Source organism: Leuresthes tenuis, unplaced genomic scaffold (assembly GCF_036924035.1).
Source record: "Leuresthes tenuis unplaced genomic scaffold, fLeuTen1.0.hap1 SCAF_21, whole genome shotgun sequence".
NCBI classification, from domain to species: Eukaryota; Metazoa; Chordata; class Actinopteri; order Atheriniformes; family Atherinopsidae; genus Leuresthes; species Leuresthes tenuis.
In genome coordinates, this window is record NW_027325375.1 from 30,582,608 (window position 1) to 30,602,177 (window position 19,570).

At 43.6% G+C, this 19,570-nt stretch overlaps 1 protein-coding gene across 2 annotated transcripts in view; it reads right to left on the bottom strand.

Annotated features, from left to right (window-relative positions):
- Nucleotides 1–7,212: 7,212 nt before the first annotated feature.
- Nucleotides 7,213–19,570, bottom strand: part of gria1b (glutamate receptor, ionotropic, AMPA 1b) — a 98,607-nt gene continuing 86,249 nt past the window's right edge. For both annotated transcript variants that reach the window (XM_072375074.1, XM_072375073.1), the window contains exons 17-18: nucleotides 17,783–17,917; nucleotides 7,213–10,634 (exon numbers count right to left, since the gene is read on the bottom strand). In XM_072375074.1, coding sequence (XP_072231175.1) covers nucleotides 10,431–10,634; nucleotides 17,783–17,917 — 339 coding nt within the window. In that variant the 3' untranslated portion in view covers nucleotides 7,213–10,430. The remainder of the gene's footprint in view (nucleotides 10,635–17,782; nucleotides 17,918–19,570) is intronic.

The following is a 19,570-nucleotide window of genomic DNA, read 5'->3' on the forward strand; positions in this document are numbered from 1 at the left end:
GCTGGAGTTTTACCAGAGCTTACGTTTCTTATCATTACTCAGATAGATAGATAGATAGATAGATAGATAGATAGATAGATAGATAGATAGATAGATAGATAGATAGATAGATAGATAGATAGATAGATAGATAGATAGAGGCCACAAATGGTATCTACAGAAAAGGTAAAGCTAGAGATATTACAAATGACTGGCAACGTCCGGTGATACCTTTCACAATAAAATGCTATTAACAGACGTAATATAAAGCTATTTCATCTGATAACAGCGGAGACTTGTTTTAATTACCAGTGACTGAATGTAAATTCGTTGGTGGACTATTTTGTGTGAAAGGGGCAGGTTTTTTTTTCTTCAAGTGTAAACCAAGCTACAGTTAACGCTAGCTAGTTAACATAATAATAATAATAACTCCGAGTAAAAACAAAGCAACCAACATAAAGTATGTGAACTGGGAATATCTTATATACAAAAAATAGTTAATTTCTGAAGAAAAGTATGTTATTATATTCATAAATAAGGGATAAAAAAAGCGCTGACAATTATTTCAGAGGCTTTTATTTTTATGTCCTTACCGGAAGTAGTACTTAATGGCGTAGCTGCGAGCTTGACAACCTTTTTTGCATTTGACTCTATACTTCCCTCTAGTGGTCATAAACTGTAACTGCACCCTCAAAATCAGTATGAACGTTGAAATGTGGGAAATCTTTATAAAATGAGGTTTTATGATAGAAAAGAGCAGTTACATTAATATTTTAACAACACTGTCTTATTTAGATAAGATTAAGAATGCTGGAGTTTTACCAGAGCTTACGTTTCTTATCATTACTCAGATAGATAGATAGATAGATAGATAGATAGATAGATAGATAGATAGATAGATAGATAGATAGATAGATAGATAGATAGATAGATGGATAGATGGATAGATAGATAGATAGATAGACAGACTAGCTTCAAACCTGCACAGTAACTGGTAAAAACCTTAAAGGATTAAACTCCTCGTAAATATTGTTGTACTTTGTTAGATAGCTCAGACTGATAAAACAGGAGCTGCTGTTTGGGAGAGTTTAGGATCAAAGCTGCAAACTTCAACTTTGGAGGCTCTGAGAATTTTACAGTCGGCCTGTAACTCTTGAATATTTCATTCTGAACAAAATGTTCAAAGAAGAGCAACTCTTTCAATATTTAGTTTCACTCAAAGGCCCCTGGGGGTCTTTGCAATGACCCCCTGAGCTTCTGCTTTGTCTGATTTCCACTGGTTTGGTTTCACTTCCAACTTCCCCGGTGGGGCCAAGCTAATGGGCCACAAACTCCTCATCAGGGCCTTTCTGGGGCTGATTGTCTGCCTCAGAGCCACGGGAGTAATGAGGTGTTGGGAGACAGCGCCCCCCTCAGGAGACCAGGAGGAAGGGCCTGAAAGCTCCGAGCTAATGGGCAGAAACGAGGGCGAGAGGTTAAAATCCCAACGAGGAGTTTGTGCAGCAAGTAAAGTTAGAGCCAAGGAAGGAAGAGGCGATTAAGACCCGGGAATGGATCGATAGGGCAGAGAAAAAGGTGGAAGGGCCTCTGGGGACCGACTCTGGGGGAGAACCAGAGATGAAGATGCTCGGTTTGCTGAACTTTGTGGAAGAATCGGATCGATTGTGACGTCGTTTTCACCCATAAGCCAGGAAACAGACTTCAGCCGTGTTCATCCGGGCTGATTTCAGGTTGAATTTAGCTGAAGGCCGATAAAAAGACGTCATGAAGGGAAAATGAAGGCAAATTAGCCGGTAAGGTGAAGAAGAAAGTGAACCCTCTTTCAAGGTGTTAAAGTTAAGGAAACCTCAGAAAACACGACGCATCACTCTGAGGCATTAATCTGTGAACAAAACCTGAGAGAAAACACACAGGCAGGGTGGGGGGAAGTAAGTGAACCCCTGATCCAGCAGCTTCAGCAGCAGCTTCAGCAGCAGTGAGTGTAAAACTAAGTGAACCCCTGATCCAGCAGCTTCAGCAGCAGTGTGTGAGAAACTAAGTGAACCCCTGATCCAGCAGCTTCAGTAGCAGTGAGTGTAAAACTAAGTGAACCCCTGATCCAGCAGCTTGTAGCAGCAGTGAGTGAGAAACTAAGTGAACCCCTGATCCAGCAGCTTCATCAGCAGTGAGTGAGAAACTAAGTGAACCCCTGATCCAGCAGCTTCAGGAGCAGTGTGTGAGAAACTAAATGAACCCCTGATCCAGCAGCTTCAGCAGCAGTGTGTGAGAAACTAAGTGAACCCCTGATCCAGCAGCTTCAGTAGCAGTGAGTGTAAAACTAAGTGAACCCCTGATCCAGCAGCTTGTAGCAGCAGTGAGTGAGAAACTAAGTGAACCCCTGATCCAGCAGCTTCATCAGCAGTGAGTGAGAAACTAAGTGAACCCCTGATCCAGCAGCTTCAGGAGCAGTGTGTGAGAAACTAAGTGAACCCCTGATCCAGCAGCTTCAGCAGCAGTGAGTGATAAACTAAGTGAACCCCTGATCCAGCAGCTTCAGCAGCAGTGTGTGAGAAACTAAGTGAACCCCTGATCCAGCAGCTTCAGCAGCAGTGAGTGAGAAACTAAGTGAACCCCTGATCCAGCAGCTTCAGCAGCAGTGAGTGTAAAACTAAGTGAACCCCTGATCCAGCAGCTTCAGCAGCAGTGTGTGATAAACTAAGTGAACCCCTGATCCAGCAGCTTCAGCAGCATAATACGTACAAAATTCAAATATTTTCAAAAGAAAAAATAATATCTGGAGGAAAAAAGTGACTTAATACTTAAGGAATACATAATAAAAATGTTTTAAAAATGAGAACAGGCGTCTCATGAGGCAGGAAGTCCTGGATTTGCTCTCACTGGCGAATGTCTCGGGTTTAAAATGACTTCCAGAGTTTAACAGTCATGTGACCTCCACAGGCTGGCAGAACGCTGCATGTTCCTCAGAGGACAAACGGTCACATTAAACACTTTCTGGGGAGAAGCAAAGAGACACCGAGGATCAGGAAAAAACGACATTTCTCACTGAACCTGACCTGAAGCTTCATTATTGTTCTCACGGCACAGATTTGACGTTCATTTGTGAACTGGATGGATGAAAATCTTCGGACTGGGGCCTGAAACTCGACCCTTGTGGGTCTTTGCTGCTGAATCTGTGAATCTAATTTGCTTTCAGCTGCTGTTTCCATTGTTGCAGCCTGTAATTTCAGCGCTTTAAGTCTCCCTGGCGACGAAGAGGTTCTGCTTCTTTCTCCTGATTCTGGGACAGACGGCTGTCAGTTGAAGCTTTTTCGTGATTCGGGGAGCAGTTGAACAGTTTCTGAGCGGCAGATCGACCTCCTTCAGCCTCTCTGGTCACATTACTATTTCACACATTGCTCTGAAACGCCTTCATCACTGTCGGGCGTCTCTAAAGTGAGTTTTCGTGAGTGCTGCTCATGAAAAACAGCTTTAAAATACTTCAGAATTCAGTGATTTTAGTCCCAACTTCCTCTTTGGAGCCTGATGTCCTGGAGGCTGCCGTCTCCACCAAAGTGTCATTTCTTCCAATTGGTCATGCCAGATAAAGAAAGATAATTAAACTGGATCGAGGCTCGATATCCCGCTTCATTTGACAGATATACTCCCCTATAGTAGAGAAAGATACTGCGAGACACTTGAGATAAAGAATTTAAATCTTCTCATGCTGCCTGGAAATGGGACACCAAATCAAATTTAACCTCTAATGTCGCCCTGTGGGTTGGATTATCAACAGATTATTCCTTAATGTGCTGAAACACGAAGGATGACAAAAAAAGACCTGCTCAAGTTGCTGAAAATGCTGTGCAAAATGTAAATAAACTGACATTTAATTAAAAATAGAACATAGAAAACAAAGATGTGAAAAATCTTGAGTTTGATTTGGGACGGTTGTGAATGTGTGACTCAGCCAAAAGCTCCAGAAGTAGAAAATTGATCTTGTGTTTTATCACTTTTAGGATTTAACAGAAGAGAGAAAAAACTACAAAGCTCAAATGATGACGCAAGTTTTTATAAAACAGGATAACTGACAAAATGTAGAGAAAATGTAGGTCAAATAGATTAAATTAAACAAAAATTATACAAATCATTTGATTCAGAGTGGAATAAGTTCTGCTGTGTTTGGTTTGAAGTGAAGTCCAGAAACAACAAGAACTTCACAAATGATCTGACGTAAAGCTGTAAATCTGCAGATGTGAAGCTGCCGACGTGAAGCTGCAGACGTAAAGCTGCAGATGTAAAGCTGCAGATGTGAAGCTGCAGATGTAAAGCTGCAGATGTGAAGCTGCCGACGTAAAGCTGCAGACGTAAAGCTGCAGACGTGAAGCTGCAGACGTGAAGCTGCAAAGCTGCAGACGTGAAGCTGCAGACGTAAAGCTGCAGACGTAAAGCTGCAGACGTGAAGCTGCAGACGTGAAGCTGCAGACGTAAAGCTGCAGACGTGAAGCTGCAGACGTGAAGCTGCAGACGTGAAGCTGCAGACGTGAAGCTGCAGACGTGAAGCTGCAGACGTAAAGCTGCAGACGTAAAGCTGCAGACGTAAAGCTGCAGATGTGAAACTGCAGATGTGAAGCTGCAGATGTGAAGCTGCAGACGTAAAGCTGCAGACGTAAAGCTGCAGACGTAAAGCTGCAGACGTGAAGCTGCAGACGTAAAGCTTCAGAGGTGAAGCTGCAGACGTGAAGCTGCAGACGTAAAGCTGCCGAAGTGAAGCTGCCGATGTGAAGCTGCAGATGTGAAGCTGCAGACGTGAAGCTGCAGACGTGAAGCTGCAAAGCTGCAGACGTGAAGCTGCAGACGTGAAGCTGCAGACGTGAAGCTGCAGACGTGAAGCTGCAGACGTAAAGCTGCAGACGTGAAGCTGCAGACGTGAAACTGCAAAGCTGCAGACGTGAAGCTGCAGACGTGAAGCTGCAGACGTGAAGCTGCAGACGTGAAGCTGCAGACGTAAAGCTGCAGACGTAAAGCTGCAGACGTAAAGCTGCAGACGTGAAGCTGCAGACGTAAAGCTTCAGAGGTGAAGCTGCAGACGTGAAGCTGCAGACGTGAAGCTGCAGACGTAAAGCTGCCGAAGTGAAGCTGCCGATGTGAAGCTGCAGATGTGAAGCTGCAGACGTGAAGCTGCAGACGTGAAGCTGCAGACGTGAAGCTGCCGACGTGAAGCTGCAGACGTGAAACTGCAGACGTGAAGCTGCAGACGTAAAGCTTCAGAGGTGAAGCTGCAGACGTGAAGCTGCAGACGTGAAGCTGCAGACGTAAAGCTGCCGAAGTGAAGCTGCCGATGTGAAGCTGCAGATGTGAAGCTGCAGACGTGAAGCTGCAGACGTGAAGCTGCAGACGTAAAGCTGCCGACGTGAAGCTGCAGACGTGAAACTGCAGACGTGAAGCTGCAGACGTAAAGCTGCAGACGTGAAGCTGCAGACGTAAAGCTGCAGACGTAAAGCTGCAGACGTAAAGCTTCAGACGTGAAGCTGCAGACGTGAAGCTGCAGACGTGAAGCTGCAGACGTAAAGCTGCAGACGTAAAGCTGCAGACGTAAAGCTGCAGACGTAAAGCTTCAGAGGTAAAGCTTCAGATGTGAAGCTGCAGACGTAAAGCTGCAGACGTAAAGCTTCAGAGGTGAAGCTGCAGACGTGAAGCTGCAGACGTGAAGCTGCAGACGTAAAGCTGCAGACGTGAAGCTGCAGACGTAAAGCTGCAGACGTAAAGCTTCAGAGGTGAAGCTGCAGACGTGAAGCTGCAGACGTGAAGCTGCAGACGTAAAGCTGCCGAAGTGAAGCTGCCGATGTGAAGCTGCAGATGTGAAGCTGCAGATGTGAAGCTGCAGACGTGAAGCTGCAGACGTGAAGCTGCCGACGTGAAGCTGCAGACGTGAAGCTGCAGACGTGAAGCTGCCGACGTGAAGCTGCAGACGTGAAACTGCAGACGTGAAGCTGCAGACGTAAAGCTGCAGACGTGAAGCTGCAGACGTGAAGCTGCAGACGTGAAGCTGCAGACGTGAAGCTGCAGACGTAAAGCTTCAGATGTGGAGCTGCAGACGTGAAGCTGCAGACGTAAAGCTGCAGACGTAAAGCTGCAGACGTAAAGCTGCCGACGTAAAGCTGCAGATATGAAGCTGCAGACGTAAAGCTGCAGACGTAAAGCTGCAGACGTGAAGCTGCAGACGTGAAGCTGCAGACGTAAAGCTGCAGACGTAAAGCTGCAGACGTAAAGCTGCCGACGTAAAGCTGCAGATATGAAGCTGCAGACGTAAAGCTGCAGATGTGAAGCTGCCGATGTGAAGCTGCAGATGTGGAGCTGCAGATGTGGAGCTGCAGATGTATGAGATGAATGCAGATGAATAGTAAACATGTATGTTTATTAATAAATTAAATGAAGGTGATGAGCCAAATCGTTAAATATCTTGAAGGATTGAAATCCCAACTTCTTTTTGTTCCTCAATCATATATGGACATATAATATATAATATATTTAAAATCCCCTAAAGTGACAGTCAAGCTGTTCATTAAGCTAACAGCTGGGAAGAGGTCAGAGTCAAGTTTCAAAGGGAAAAAAAAGCTCCACTTAAACCGAGAGCAAAGTTTTACAGATTTTAATTGACTGAAATCATTAACTCAAAGCAGTATTTGACAAACATGGCTTTTAATGAAAATAAAATGTAAACACCTGCCGTTGGCAACAGAAAGCCTTTGCACACGCCTTTCAACCAGAGACCGATGCCTTCACTGTGCATCGGTGTCAGCTCCCCTGATGATTCACCTCTGAGTCGATCAGGGAGGAACTAACGGGTGAAAGGGTGTCAGAGGCATTAAGAAACAGCTGATCCAACCAGTAACACCGTTGTCACACACTGATGGAGCGCTGAGCCGGTTTTAATAGCAGAACATTAAAGGCTTAATCTCTTCTTAGCCGAGGGATTTACTCATTCCAATAAACGTCTTTTATGTTTAAAAATCATTTACAGTGATAACAATGTGCAGTTTACATGGAGACAGTTTATTTCGTTGTACTCAAGCTTGGCAGAACTGTGTCAGAAGATGCTGTTCGTGCACTCGAATCCTAAAGCGTGTGCGTTATCAGTCAACCGCACACTGGTGGGAAGCCTGGTGTCGCTCCTCTTCTTCTTCTTCTTTGGACTGAACTTCACCGCAGTGTCAAGCGGACGGGTTCGAGACTTGCTGAGTGATCACGGACTTGTGGATATAAAATCAATCACCAATAGTTGAGCAGAAAGCTCTGGCTGCAGGAAACAGCAGGGCGACCATTAAAGGGATGTCTGGTCTTTATTTTGTTCTTTAAGTTGGGTGCATTAGATAATCAACACGGTCCAATATCCGACAGTCACATCAGGCAGATCCACAGAGCTCCACAACTCAAGCTGAACATTAAAAGGTAGAAATAGTTTAAGTTAGATACAGGTAGTTAACTGTTAACCTGAGCAGCTGTCTGCTGCTGTGATGCAAAGCGGAGTTTCACTGATTTTTAACACATTAAAGTCATGTAGGTTCCTGCAGGTTCAGGGTAAATGGCCTTTAAATACCACACAAATACACTTTAATGCAAGCTTCATGATAAAACCTCCCGATACATGACAGGTACAGGAACACAGAGATATTTCTGTTGGTCTCGGTGTTATTAAAGCTCCAGCTTTCTGCACATCCAACCTGTCAGAAACAACACTGCAGCCTCAAATCAATTGTTCAGCTCAAATGTTGTTGCCCAGCATCTGGGTTTATTGATCTTCCAGTCGTTTCAGGCGTCCCTCGGTTTTCTTCAGGAGCGCAGCACATGAGAGCTCAAACGTGCACGATCAATAAAGCTGTTTCCTGGTTCTGATCATGATTTGCCTGCTGAAACTTCAAGTGTTTCATCAGCAGGTTCATGTGTGATTAAATAAAAACATCAGACTTTAGAGAAATTATAAAAAAATCTGCTTTTTTCTGGACTTTATGGGCCACTATTAGGCCTGTGCTAACCACAGTGTGTTTACATGGAGTCGAGTCTCCTTGTTTTTTGATGATATTGAGGATATGAGCTGATATTTTCTGATAACTACGCGCTGTTTCTGTTCCAAACTACAGGCAGACAGTCAGTGTCACATTTCTGCAGCTGTTTACGTTATTTTTACTGAGCACAAAGCCAAAAATACCCGACCAAAAGCAACACAAGCTTGAAATTTTGAATGAAAACAGCTTGCAGGCCCCTCCCTCTCTGCTGTGCTTCAGCTCTGCCTCAAAGGCTTCCAGGTAACCATAGCAACCATTGACAGTGGCTACAGTGGCTCCTCCTCCCACCTCTGATTGGCTGTTTTCGCTCAGCCGAGCCAGTTACTTTCAGCCAACATGACAGTTATTTTTCATGTGAGTTCAGCTTTAAATGGGTCATATTTCTACCTCTGACATAACATCCAACTCAAAAACAACAAAGATCACATATATTTTCTTATTTCTTCATCTCGCAGTCCAGATTTTCATTAAATTTCTACATTACACTCTCAGTTCCAGTTTCCCTCATTATTTCACCATTATTTTCACCCAAATTCAAGTTCACACCATTCTGCATCCGCTGTACCTCAGAGGGGGGGTTTGCTTTGTAATAACTGCAACTTCTCACCAGCTGTTTTATGGTAGCATCAGCCGCTCCGCTATTATTGGAATAAACCTGTTTATTTGAGTGAAAAGTGGCATGAAAGGAGTTACAGAAAAGCTCAGGGATTACCTGTCGCTTCTGTTAGCTTCTGTTAGCTTCTGTTAGCACATATACACAAGAAAAAAGGATTTATTTTGTTTGATTAAAACCATTTGTTTAAGATAAATGGATGGAATCACCAGAATAAAGGTGTTGGGGGGTCAAATTACTCCTTCATATACACGACAGGCTGGACTCAGACTGGCTGAGCTACTCTACCAATACTTCACAGTCATTGTCCCGGGCTCGGACCCGGAAACAACAGAAGAACAGAAGAAGAAGAAGAAGAAGAAGAAGAAGAAACCGGTGACAACAGAGAGAGTAAACACAAGGAATAACATGCATCTCAGAAATAAAGTGTGCAACATGTACAAAATGCAAAGAGTCGCTCAACATGGCACCAATTTAGCACCAACTGCTGTTGTTTTGGGACTTAGGAGTCAGACCCACTTCAGTCAACCCTCTACCCTCCCAGGCGTGCATCCTGGGAGGAGGTTAAATGGACGGGTTGAACTGAAACTGCAGCTCAGCTCGACTGTGCATGAAAACCGACTGAAAGTGATGCAATGATTCAGTTGTGTGTGTTCCTGTTAATTTATTGTATGCTTTGCTTTATGGAAATAATGTGCTTCAAGGGCTGCTGAATATTACTGCTCCGTGATATTTTGACCAAAGTGTGTCAGAGATATTTCATTACGACCTCAGAAAACTGAAAAAAGGGCAGAATGTGTCTCCTCCAACTAAGATACTGACGTGTTTCCAATTTCGAACATGTAGCCGATGGGAAAAGCAAAGTGGCTTTAATTTGTTCTCCACACTCTGTTAAGGGCAGGGTGTCGGGGGAAGTGATTATGAATAAGAAACAAGACAATGATAAAACTTGAAATGTGAAAGTCAGCCTGACACCATGCAAGAATATCGAAAAGCGCGTTTTTTTGGCACCACTGGACAAAGAATTCACACCAATCCTGAAGCAAATTTAAATTGAAGAGTTCTGTGAGGACACTTTCTCCTGATTTGTTTCACACACTTCTGAGGTGATGATCATATCTGACTTACCTCCATCCATGTAAACACAAAATCAAGCATGGAACACATCATTATTAATAAAGAGGCAGCAAACTGATCAGAAAATCAACCTTTTTTAGGCTTTCATCAAAAACACGAGTGTTCATCTGTGGTTGAGAGTAAAAAAAGCTTAAATGTTCCCATGCTCGAGCGATCATCCTCCCCCTGATGAAAGTGCCCTTTAGTGTCAATGTGCCGGAGCTCTGGCTTTCAGAGGAGGAGTGAAGGGACTTTGTGTTTGTTCAGTCATTAAGAAGCTTACAAAAATTCCCCTCCTCTGGTCATCTGCAGATGAGGAGGAGTTCGGTTTAAGACTGTAGAAAAAGTAGTTCCAGTTTGTTGTTGAACCCAGGAGCCTGATGCAGATCAGACGGTGTGTTCAGGCGCTCTCTGTTCGTTAGAGTTCTGCTGCATTTGGGTCATTCGAGGTGAACATGAACACTCCTTCGTCTGCCTGGCCGACAAACATCTGTCCATCTTTTCCTTTTCTGTCATCACTTTTTGTTTTGCCCAATCTCATCCACTACTTTCCCTCATTTCTCCTCCTTTTCACCTTCATTTCTTCAGTTCCCTGTTTGCTCGTCTCTCTCCTTTCTTACCTTCCTCATCAACAACAGGCAGACATGGGTGTTCTGTCCAATCAGCAGCCTCGTTTCTGATCACATGCCCGTGGATGACAGTCCCAGCCCAGCGGCTTTGCTCATGCAGGGTAAACCTTGAGCTCCAGCTTTTGGGAAATCATGCGCCACCACACGTCCATTCTCACCCCCGAGTCCTGATGGTCCTCCACCCGCTGCGACTCCTCCTCCTCCGCCCGCCATCCCACCAAGGCTTGTGGTCAAGATGGCGGCGTCGATAAGCTCCTGCAAGACGGGGAGAGGAGAGACGAAACTCATGAGTTCACCTGTTGTTTCACATTTAGGTGTAAAAGTCCTTTAAACTCATCAGATTCAGTTAAAAATGGATCAAAACTCAGTTATTAATTCATTTTGCAGCTGAATCTCACTTAAGAAAATTGCTTCAAAATTTTGTTTCTCAAGTCAAACGTCAACTTTATTCATTTGTAATAATTTTAATAAAACTAAAGTGATGCCAGAAGAGAATGGAAATATTTTAGATCCACCAAATAAAAAAATTAATGTTCCTCTTGTTGCAGGCAGCACAATAATGGACATGAAATCATCACACCAAAGTATTTTGTTTTACTAATGCAATCAAAAATGATCTGTTATTGACAGACAAATCGGATAAACTGGGCAGAAGGTCAGATAAAGACAAAATAAGACATCCTGTTCAGACTTCTGAAGTCACTACACCAACATAAGCTGTGATTTAGGCCAAAAATCAGCAGAAATGGGGATTTTTCCCCCAGATAACGACAGGTCAAACAGTTCCATCCAACATTTGGTTAATTCTGCTTCACAATGATAGGATCGAAGGATCAGAAAGCAGCGTCACTATGAACGCTCGCTAAAGGTCGCTAACGCTAGCTAACGCGAGCTAATGCGAGCTAATGGTCGCTAACGCCAGCTAACGCTAGCTAACGGTCACTAATGGTCGCTAACGCTAGCTAATGGTCGCTAACGCTAGCTAATGGTCGCTAACGCCAGCTAACGCGAGCTAACGGTCACTAATGGTCGCTAACGCTAGCTAACGCTAACCCTAACCACAGGCCAGTTATCCCTGTGCTAACTTTTCTGACACCTCCTGCTTAAATCCCCAGAGGACAGAGGGACTGCGAGGCCCTACCCTCATGGTCTGTATTCATACTGAACGATGAAGCAAGCCTTTGCCCTTCTGCTCCACGGGAGGTTTCTGTCCTCCCTGAGCTCGCCTTTGGACACCTGCGTTACCGTTTGACACGATCTCCCCAGTCAAACTCCCCACCTGCCACTGTCCCCAGAGGGGGTCAAAGGGCAATCCAACACTCTTCCCATATTTGTCAGAACAATTTGTTTTGGGGCCTTGGGATCCCCAAGGCAGGTAGGTAGGCAGACAGGCAGGTAGGTAGGCAGACAGGCAGGCAGACAGGTAGGTAGGCAGACAGGCAGGTAGGTAGGCAGACAGGCAGGTAGGCAGACAGGCAGGCAGACAGGTAGGTAGGCAGACAGGTAGGCAGGTAGGTAGGCAGACAGGCAGGCAGGCAGGTAGGTAGGCAGGCAGGCAGGTAGGTAGGTAGGTAGGCAGGCAGGTAGGTAGGCAGACAGGCAGGCAGGCAGGCAGGCAGGTAGGTAGGCAGGCAGGCAGGTAGGCAGGCAGGCAGGTAGGTAGGTAGGTAGGTAGGTAGGTAGGTAGGCAGGCAGGTAGGTAGGCAGACAGGCAGGCAGGCAGGCAGGCAGGTAGGTAGGCAGGCAGGCAGGTAGGCAGGCAGGCAGGTAGGTAGGTAGGTAGGTAGGTAGGCAGGCAGGTAGGTAGGCAGACAGGCGGGCAGGCAGGCAGGCAGGTTGGTAGGTAGGTAGGCAGGCAGGTAGGTAGGCAGGCAGGTAGGTAGGTAGGTAGGCAGGCAGGTAGGTAGGTAGGCAGGTAGGCAGGCAGGCAGGTAGGTAGGCAGGCAGGTAGGTAGGTAGGCAGGCAGGTAGGTAGGTAGGCAGGCAGGTAGGTAGGTAGGTAGGCAGGTAGGTAGGTAGGCAGGTAGGTAGGTAGGTAGGCAGGTAGGCAGGCAGGTAGGTAGGCAGGCAGGTAGGTAGGCAGGTAGGTAGGTAGGCAGGCAGGTAGGCAGGCAGGCAGGTAGGTAGGCAGGCAGGTAGACAGGTAGGCAGGCAGGCAGGCAGGTAGGCAGGCAGGTAGGTAGGCAGGCAGGCAGGTAGGCAGACAGGCAGGTAGGTAGGCAGGCAGGTAGACAGGTAGGCAGGCAGGCAGGCAGGTAGGCAGGCAGGCAGGTAGGTAGGCAGGCAGGTAGGCAGGTAGGCAGGCATGTAGATATTCAATGCCCCTTTCTGCTAAATTGGAAGCTAACTTCTGTATCTTACTGTAGTTTTTAGCTCCAGGAAAGCTGCAGCTGTTCCTGATTTAAGGAAAATGACCAAAGCGTCACACGTAAGAAACAGGAGGCAAGAAAAAAGTGTCTTCCAGCTATTTAGTGATCAGTATATGAAATATTAATTAAAACTCACATAATATCGTGATATCGAACTCGTTTTTGGTCGAATCATTCTAAAAAACTCAAGAAGTTGTTCTGAAAGAACTTTTTCAGAAATAAAGGAAGCCAGACTTTGGAGTGAAAGAGAATCTGTTTTGGTGCATAAAGAGTCAGAGCAGAGTGAGGCTCTCCCTCATCGTGTCACCTCTCCATAAAACTAATGATGTGGATCCAGAGCTAATATTCTGAATCGAGCCTCTGAGGCTCCCACGCACCCTCGCTGGTTGCTGCTCAGCTCCCAGAGTCATCATGCAGATTAGTTTGAATAAATCCCAGGTTTATTCGTTTACCGAAGCAGCTTTCCACGTCTGAAAAACTGCAGCTCCCTCCTGCTTTCACCCCGACAGCACGAAGCTAACAGCCAACAATCCACCTGGAAACGCTGAAAATCTAACCCCTCGTGTCTGTTTTCAGTCTCTGCACGTTGCTGCCACCTTAATGAGGGTTTTATTGTTAAAGAAACTCCCCACATGCATCTGTTCCTGTAATCTGGTCCCTGTTGCTGCTGGTGGAAATTATCAGTCTGAACAAGAACAGATTTAATTCCAAATAAGAAGCAATTTAAACATGAAGCAGCACCTTTTTGTGCTTTGAATCTCATGATAAAATGTATCTAAAGGATGTTACTGTTAAATAGAAACATCATATTTACATTTTTCTGTCATTTCTTTAAGGAGTCTTCAGGAATAGTTCTCCAGGCTTCTTGAAGGACATCCCAAAGCTCTTCTTTGGATGTGGGCTGCCTTTTGTTCCGTTCTCTGTCAGATGATCCCACACTGCTTCAATAATGTTGAGGTCCGGGCTCTGGGGAGGATTCATCCCTCCATAAGACCTGTTGCCACTGATTTTCAGTCCACTTCTTGTGTCATTTGGCACAGCTCAGCCTTTTCTCCCTGTTTCCCTTCCTTAAGAACGGCTTCTTGACAGCCACCCTTCCATGGAGACCATTTCTGATGAGGCTTGGGCCAACAGTAGATGGATCAGCTGAAGGTCCAGATGCATCTCTCAGGTCCTGTCAGGTCACAGCTGGATTTTTTCCTCTTTCTTAAGGACATCACTTTCAGATCCTGTTCATCTGCTGTAGATAGGTTTTTAGGCCTGACACTTCTTCTTTTGTCCTCCACTTGTCCAGTTTCCTCAAATGTTTTAAGGACACACTGCACACCATGCTGAGATATGCCAAGTTTTCAGCTAATAGCTCTTTGGGAATCACCTTGTTGCTGCAGAAATCCTATTTTCTGTCTGTCAAACTGTGTTTTCTTTGCTGTTTTTCATAGATGCAGCTAAAGAAATGGGAACAAATGATGTGTCTTTGTGACAGGCTGCTGGTAACAAAGTGCCTAAAGATCCAGTTTAAAATGGCTTCTTTGCTAAGTTGTCTGTTCTGTGTCGACACAACACTGGTTCATCCCTTGAGTTAGGAGCCTTTTTTCTGCCTGAATGCTTCATAGCTCAGAGTTAAGTGGCTGAACAAAGAAAAAACACATTCCTCTGAAAATGCTCAGGTACAAGGACTGAAAATGAGGTGAAAAAGCAGAAAATGTCCAAAGAAAAACTGTGAAAGAGCTTCAGAAAGCTGCAGAACTGTTGATCAGGACACTTTAAAGGTTACAGGAAGTCTTGCTGCTTAGAAGGAAACATGAAGAAATGAGGCTGAATCAGGAGTTTAATCATAACTTTTCATGACTTCTGAACCACTATGTTCCTCTCATCAGGAGCTACCACCACTACACACATTTCATTCTCATTTATCAGAACAGATGCATCCCTCTCTACCATTAATCTCCTCTCAAACACCTAATTTGGTCTTATTGGTACTCCTCTAATTGCTCTCCTGGACTCTGTCACTAAACCAGAGTTAAAAGCATCTGTCCAGTAGGTAAAGTTACTCTAAATATGATCATTTTTACATAATCTTCATCATAACAGGTGAATTAAACAAGCAGAACTTTCATTTATTAGTACTTTCACATCCTTATCTGCAGTTTGCAGTTGAACAGGAGCTCTTTTAACGCTGTAATGATGAGAATTTGCACCACCAGCTGCTAATCATGAGGTTCTTAACTTCTAACATTCATGCCACAGCATTTCAATGATTTTTATCACTGCTCACATTTCCATGGACACTTTCATTTTTAGCTAAAAGAGAATAAAGGAACAGAAGCCTGAAGAAGGAACAAATGCATCAAAATGTGGCCGAAGGTGGTGATTTCTCTGAAAATGCAAACAACTATGAATTGTTTAAAGATGGCTGACATCAGATCAGTCGTGTGGAGACAAGAAAAACAGAAAAACACGATGCCCTATTTATGTTGGAGTATCAATAATGTATCAGCAGGGAGTTTGTTTCTGTATTGATGATCAGCTGCAGCTTGAACCTGCTCTGCATGCTTCTCCATCTGCTCTGACTGATGAAATCCTCCAAATGTTGTGTCACCGTCGCCTTCAGAGAGCGTCCTAAGCCTTCCCTTTGAGCTCAAACGTGCATGTGAAGGGAATAACAAAAGTCCAGCAGAGAGCAGTGGCACATTGGGCTCTAACGACTTGTTTGTTCCTTCTGAGCAGCCCATCAAAGTCTCAGTGAAAGCCAACACAGGCTGTAATGAGACGACTGCAATTTCATCACACAGACGGCGGCGATGAAGAGGAGCAGGAGAGCAGAGTGGCAGATGAGCAGAGTTCAGTAAACAGCAGTCATGTTGATGCTGCTGCCCTGTGGCTGCATACAGAAAACAACATCAGCTGATGCACATCGCTGAAGATAAAATGCACCCATGAAAGATAACACATATAGCTCTTTGGTGTGTTTTCTGCTTCTTCATTTGGTTCCACCAGCTAAAGGAGACTCAACGTGGGAGCTGGGAGTCTCTGCTGGACTTCATCTGTTTAAAATTTGATGCATCTGAAGGTGCATCTTCATGTCTTACTTCCTCAAATTACCATAAAACAACACACTGGTGCTTTCTATCAGTGAATAACCTCAAATCAGTCTGAGTTAGCTTTTTATTTAGCGCTTTTGAAACTCTGACTAAAACCTTTGTTTGTGCAAAAAGCCGTTTTTTTTAATGCAACTTTGGTATCAAAATCTCAGTCTAACCATGAATTGTTCCAGTTTCTGAAAACCGGCTCTGGTTTTGCTCTGGAACTTGTTTATCTTGGCTAACAGCTGCTTCTGAGGCTGTCCAAAGCTAACAGCTGCTTCTAAGGCTGTCCAAAGCTAACAGCCGCTTCTAAGGCTGTCCAAAGCTAACAGCTGCTTCTAAGGCTGTCCAAAGCTAACAGCAGCTTCTAAGGCTGTCCAAAGCTAACAGCCGCTTCTAAGGCTGTCCAAAGCTAACAGCTGCTTCTAAGTTTGTCCAAAGCTAACAGCTGCTTCTAAGGCTGTCCAAAGCTAACAGCAGCTTCTAAGGCTGTCCAAAGCTAACATCTGCTTCTAAGTTTGTCCAAAGCTAACAGCTGCTTCTAAGTTTGTCCACAGCTAACAGCTGCTTCTAAGGCTGTCCAAAGCTAACATCTGCTTCTAAGTTTGTCCAAAGCTAACAGCTGCTTCTAAGTTTGTCCAAAGCTAACAGCTGCTTCTAAGGCTGTCCAAAGCTAACAGCAGCTTCTAAGGCTGTCCAAAGCTAACATCTGCTTCTAAGTTTGTCCAAAGCTAACAGCCGCTTCTAAGGCTGTCCAAAGCTAACAGCCGCTTCTAAGGCTGTCCAAAGCTAACAGCTGCTTCTAAGTTTGTCCAAAGCTAACATCTGCTTCTAAGGCTGTCCAAAGCTAACAGCTGCTTCTAAGGCTGTCCAAAGCTAACAGCTGCTTCTAAGTTTGTCCAAAGCTAACAGCTGCTTCTAAGGCTGTCCAAAGCTAACAGCTGCTTCTAAGGCTGTCCAAAGCTAACAGCAGCTTCTAAGGCTGTCCAAAGCTAACAGCTGCTTCTAAGGCTGTCCAAAGCTAACAGCAGCTTCTAAGGCTGTCCAAAGCTAACATCTGCTTCTAAGTTTGTCCAAAGCTAACAGCTGCTTCTAAGGCTGTCCAAAGCTAACAGCAGCTTCTAAGGCTGTCCAAAGCTAACAGCTGCTTCTAAGGCTGTCCAAAGCTAACAGCTGCTTCTAAGGCTGTCCAAAGCTAACAGCCGCTTCTAAGTTTGTCCAAAGCTAACAGCTGCTTCGAAGGCTGTCCAAAGCTAACAGCTGCTTCTAAGGCTGTCCAAAGCTAACAGCAGCTTCTAAGGCTGTCCAAAGCTAACAGCAGCTTCTAAGGCTGTGCAAAGCTAACAGCCGCTTCTAAGGCTGTCCAAAGCTAACAGCTGCTTCTAAGGCTGTCCAAAGCTAACAGCCGCTTCTAAGGCTGTCCAAAGCACTCCGATCCTTCCCTGAAACTGCGATGGTTGGAAAAAACAGCAAGAGAATCAATTTGATTGGCGGGAACAGCTGTTAAAAGAACTCAACCACTGGTTTTTCTACCAAAAAGGCCTGAAATAAAGGGAAAAAGTCCACAGCTGTGAGGGCGCAGGAGATGAATCCAACACTTCACCGTTGGTCAGCAGCCTTTTGTTCGAAACATTTCTAAAACCCTTTAATAACAACTTTAACTTCACTCTTTTAGTCACGTGTTTAACAAAGCTACTTGCTTAAGTTTAGGAACAAATCGTAAACATGGCCGCCATGATGCCACCTGTTGGCTTGTGAACTACTGATTGTTTCCCTGTTGGAGACAGAAATGACCATATTTGGACAAGTGGGTGGAGCTTGAGAGTAGCTGAAACCTGATGCATCTCTTTAGGCCAGATGTCTAAATAATTAATGAATACTTTGAGTCAGCTACTTACACAGAGTAGCATTCAAGATCCTGTTCGATCTGCTATGATTTGTTCGCACTCACCTTCATTCTCTGAGACTCGATCCGAGACTTGTAGCAGAACTCGACCAGAGCCACCAGCATGGCCAAGCCCAGCCCACCAATAAGGATGTAGAAGACTCCCGCCACGTTGCTCAGACTGAGCGCGCTCGTCTTGTCCTGTTAGCGCAGAGAGGCGGAGTCAGGGGCAGCCAGTCGTGGTGCTGCTGGTCATGACATCACAACGACTTCTGCTGAACAAGTTAAGAACTAACTTTCTAACTCATCAGACAACTTGGAGTTCAAAGGCTGTGACAAAGAGGCGACGTTTTCCCACAGATAATAAACCTAGAGCCTGTAGCTGTGGTCTTAAATTTAGGTCTCTATAACCTCATTATTTTAATTGATTTCCACCATTATTTTAACTGATTTTCACCATTATTTTAATTGATTTTCACCATTATTTTAGCTGATTTCCATCATTATTTTAATTGATTTTCACCATTATTTTAACTGATTTCCACCATTATTTTAATTGATTTTCACCATTATTTTAACGTATTTTCACCATTATTTTAACGTATTTTCACCATTATTTTAGCTGATTTTCACCATTATTTCAACTCATTTTCACCATTATTTTTGACTGATTTTCACCATTATTTTTGACTGATTTTCACCATTATTTTAACTGATTTTCACCATTATTTTAACTGATTTTCACCATTATTTTAACTGATTTTCACCATTATTTTGATTGATTTTCACCGTTATTTTGACGGATTTTCACCATTATTTTGACGGATTTTCACCATTATTTTTGATTGATTTTCACCATTATTTTTGATTGATTTTAACCATAATTTTAACTTATTTTCACCATTATTTTAACTGATTTTCACCATTATTTTAGCTGATTTTCACCATTATTTGTACTCATTTTCACCATTTTTTTGACTGATTTTCACCATTATTTTGACTGATTTTCGCCATTATTTTAATTGATTTTCGCCATTATTTTAATTGATTTTAACCATTATTTTGACTGATTTTTACCATTATTTCAATTGATTTTTACCATTATTTTAACTGATTTTCACCATTATTTCACCTGATTTTCACCATTATTTTAACTGATTTTCACCATCATTTTAACTGATTTTCACCATTATTTTGACTGATTTTCACCATTAATTTAACTGATTTTCACCATTATTTCTATTGATTTTCACCATTATTTTAACTGATTTTCACCATTATTTCAATTGATTTTCACCATCATTTTACCTGATTTTCACCATCATTTTGACTGATTCCAACACGTTTTACTAAAATTCTTCATAACTTCTGTGTGATTAGTCAACTAACAGATCTGTTTATTGATTTTAGCACACTCTTCAATCGTGTATCCTTCCAGTAGATTTCACGTACATTTCACTGATAGAGTATGCTGATTAAATTCAGTTCTATATATTTATGGAACCTGAGGAAACCCTTCAGTTACTGTAACTGCAGGATTGTTTCTGAGACAATTTTCTACTTTTCAATTAAGGCTAAATTAATTTAAAGGCCAGAGTTTTACTACCCAAACATATAGTTACACTACATGGCATTGACTTGGCTTCCAGTACTACGGCGTCATCTCATTGTTCCTTCATATCATAGTAAAAACTATTTTATATTTGATAGAGCCTTTATTTAACTTATGTATTATATTATAATTGTTTTAATACTTTTATTACTTCTTGCCATGTAAGCCTGTAAAGCACATTGGTGTTCAACTGTACCTGAAAAGTGATTTGAAGCTGTCCCGCTGCATTGTAAATATAATTC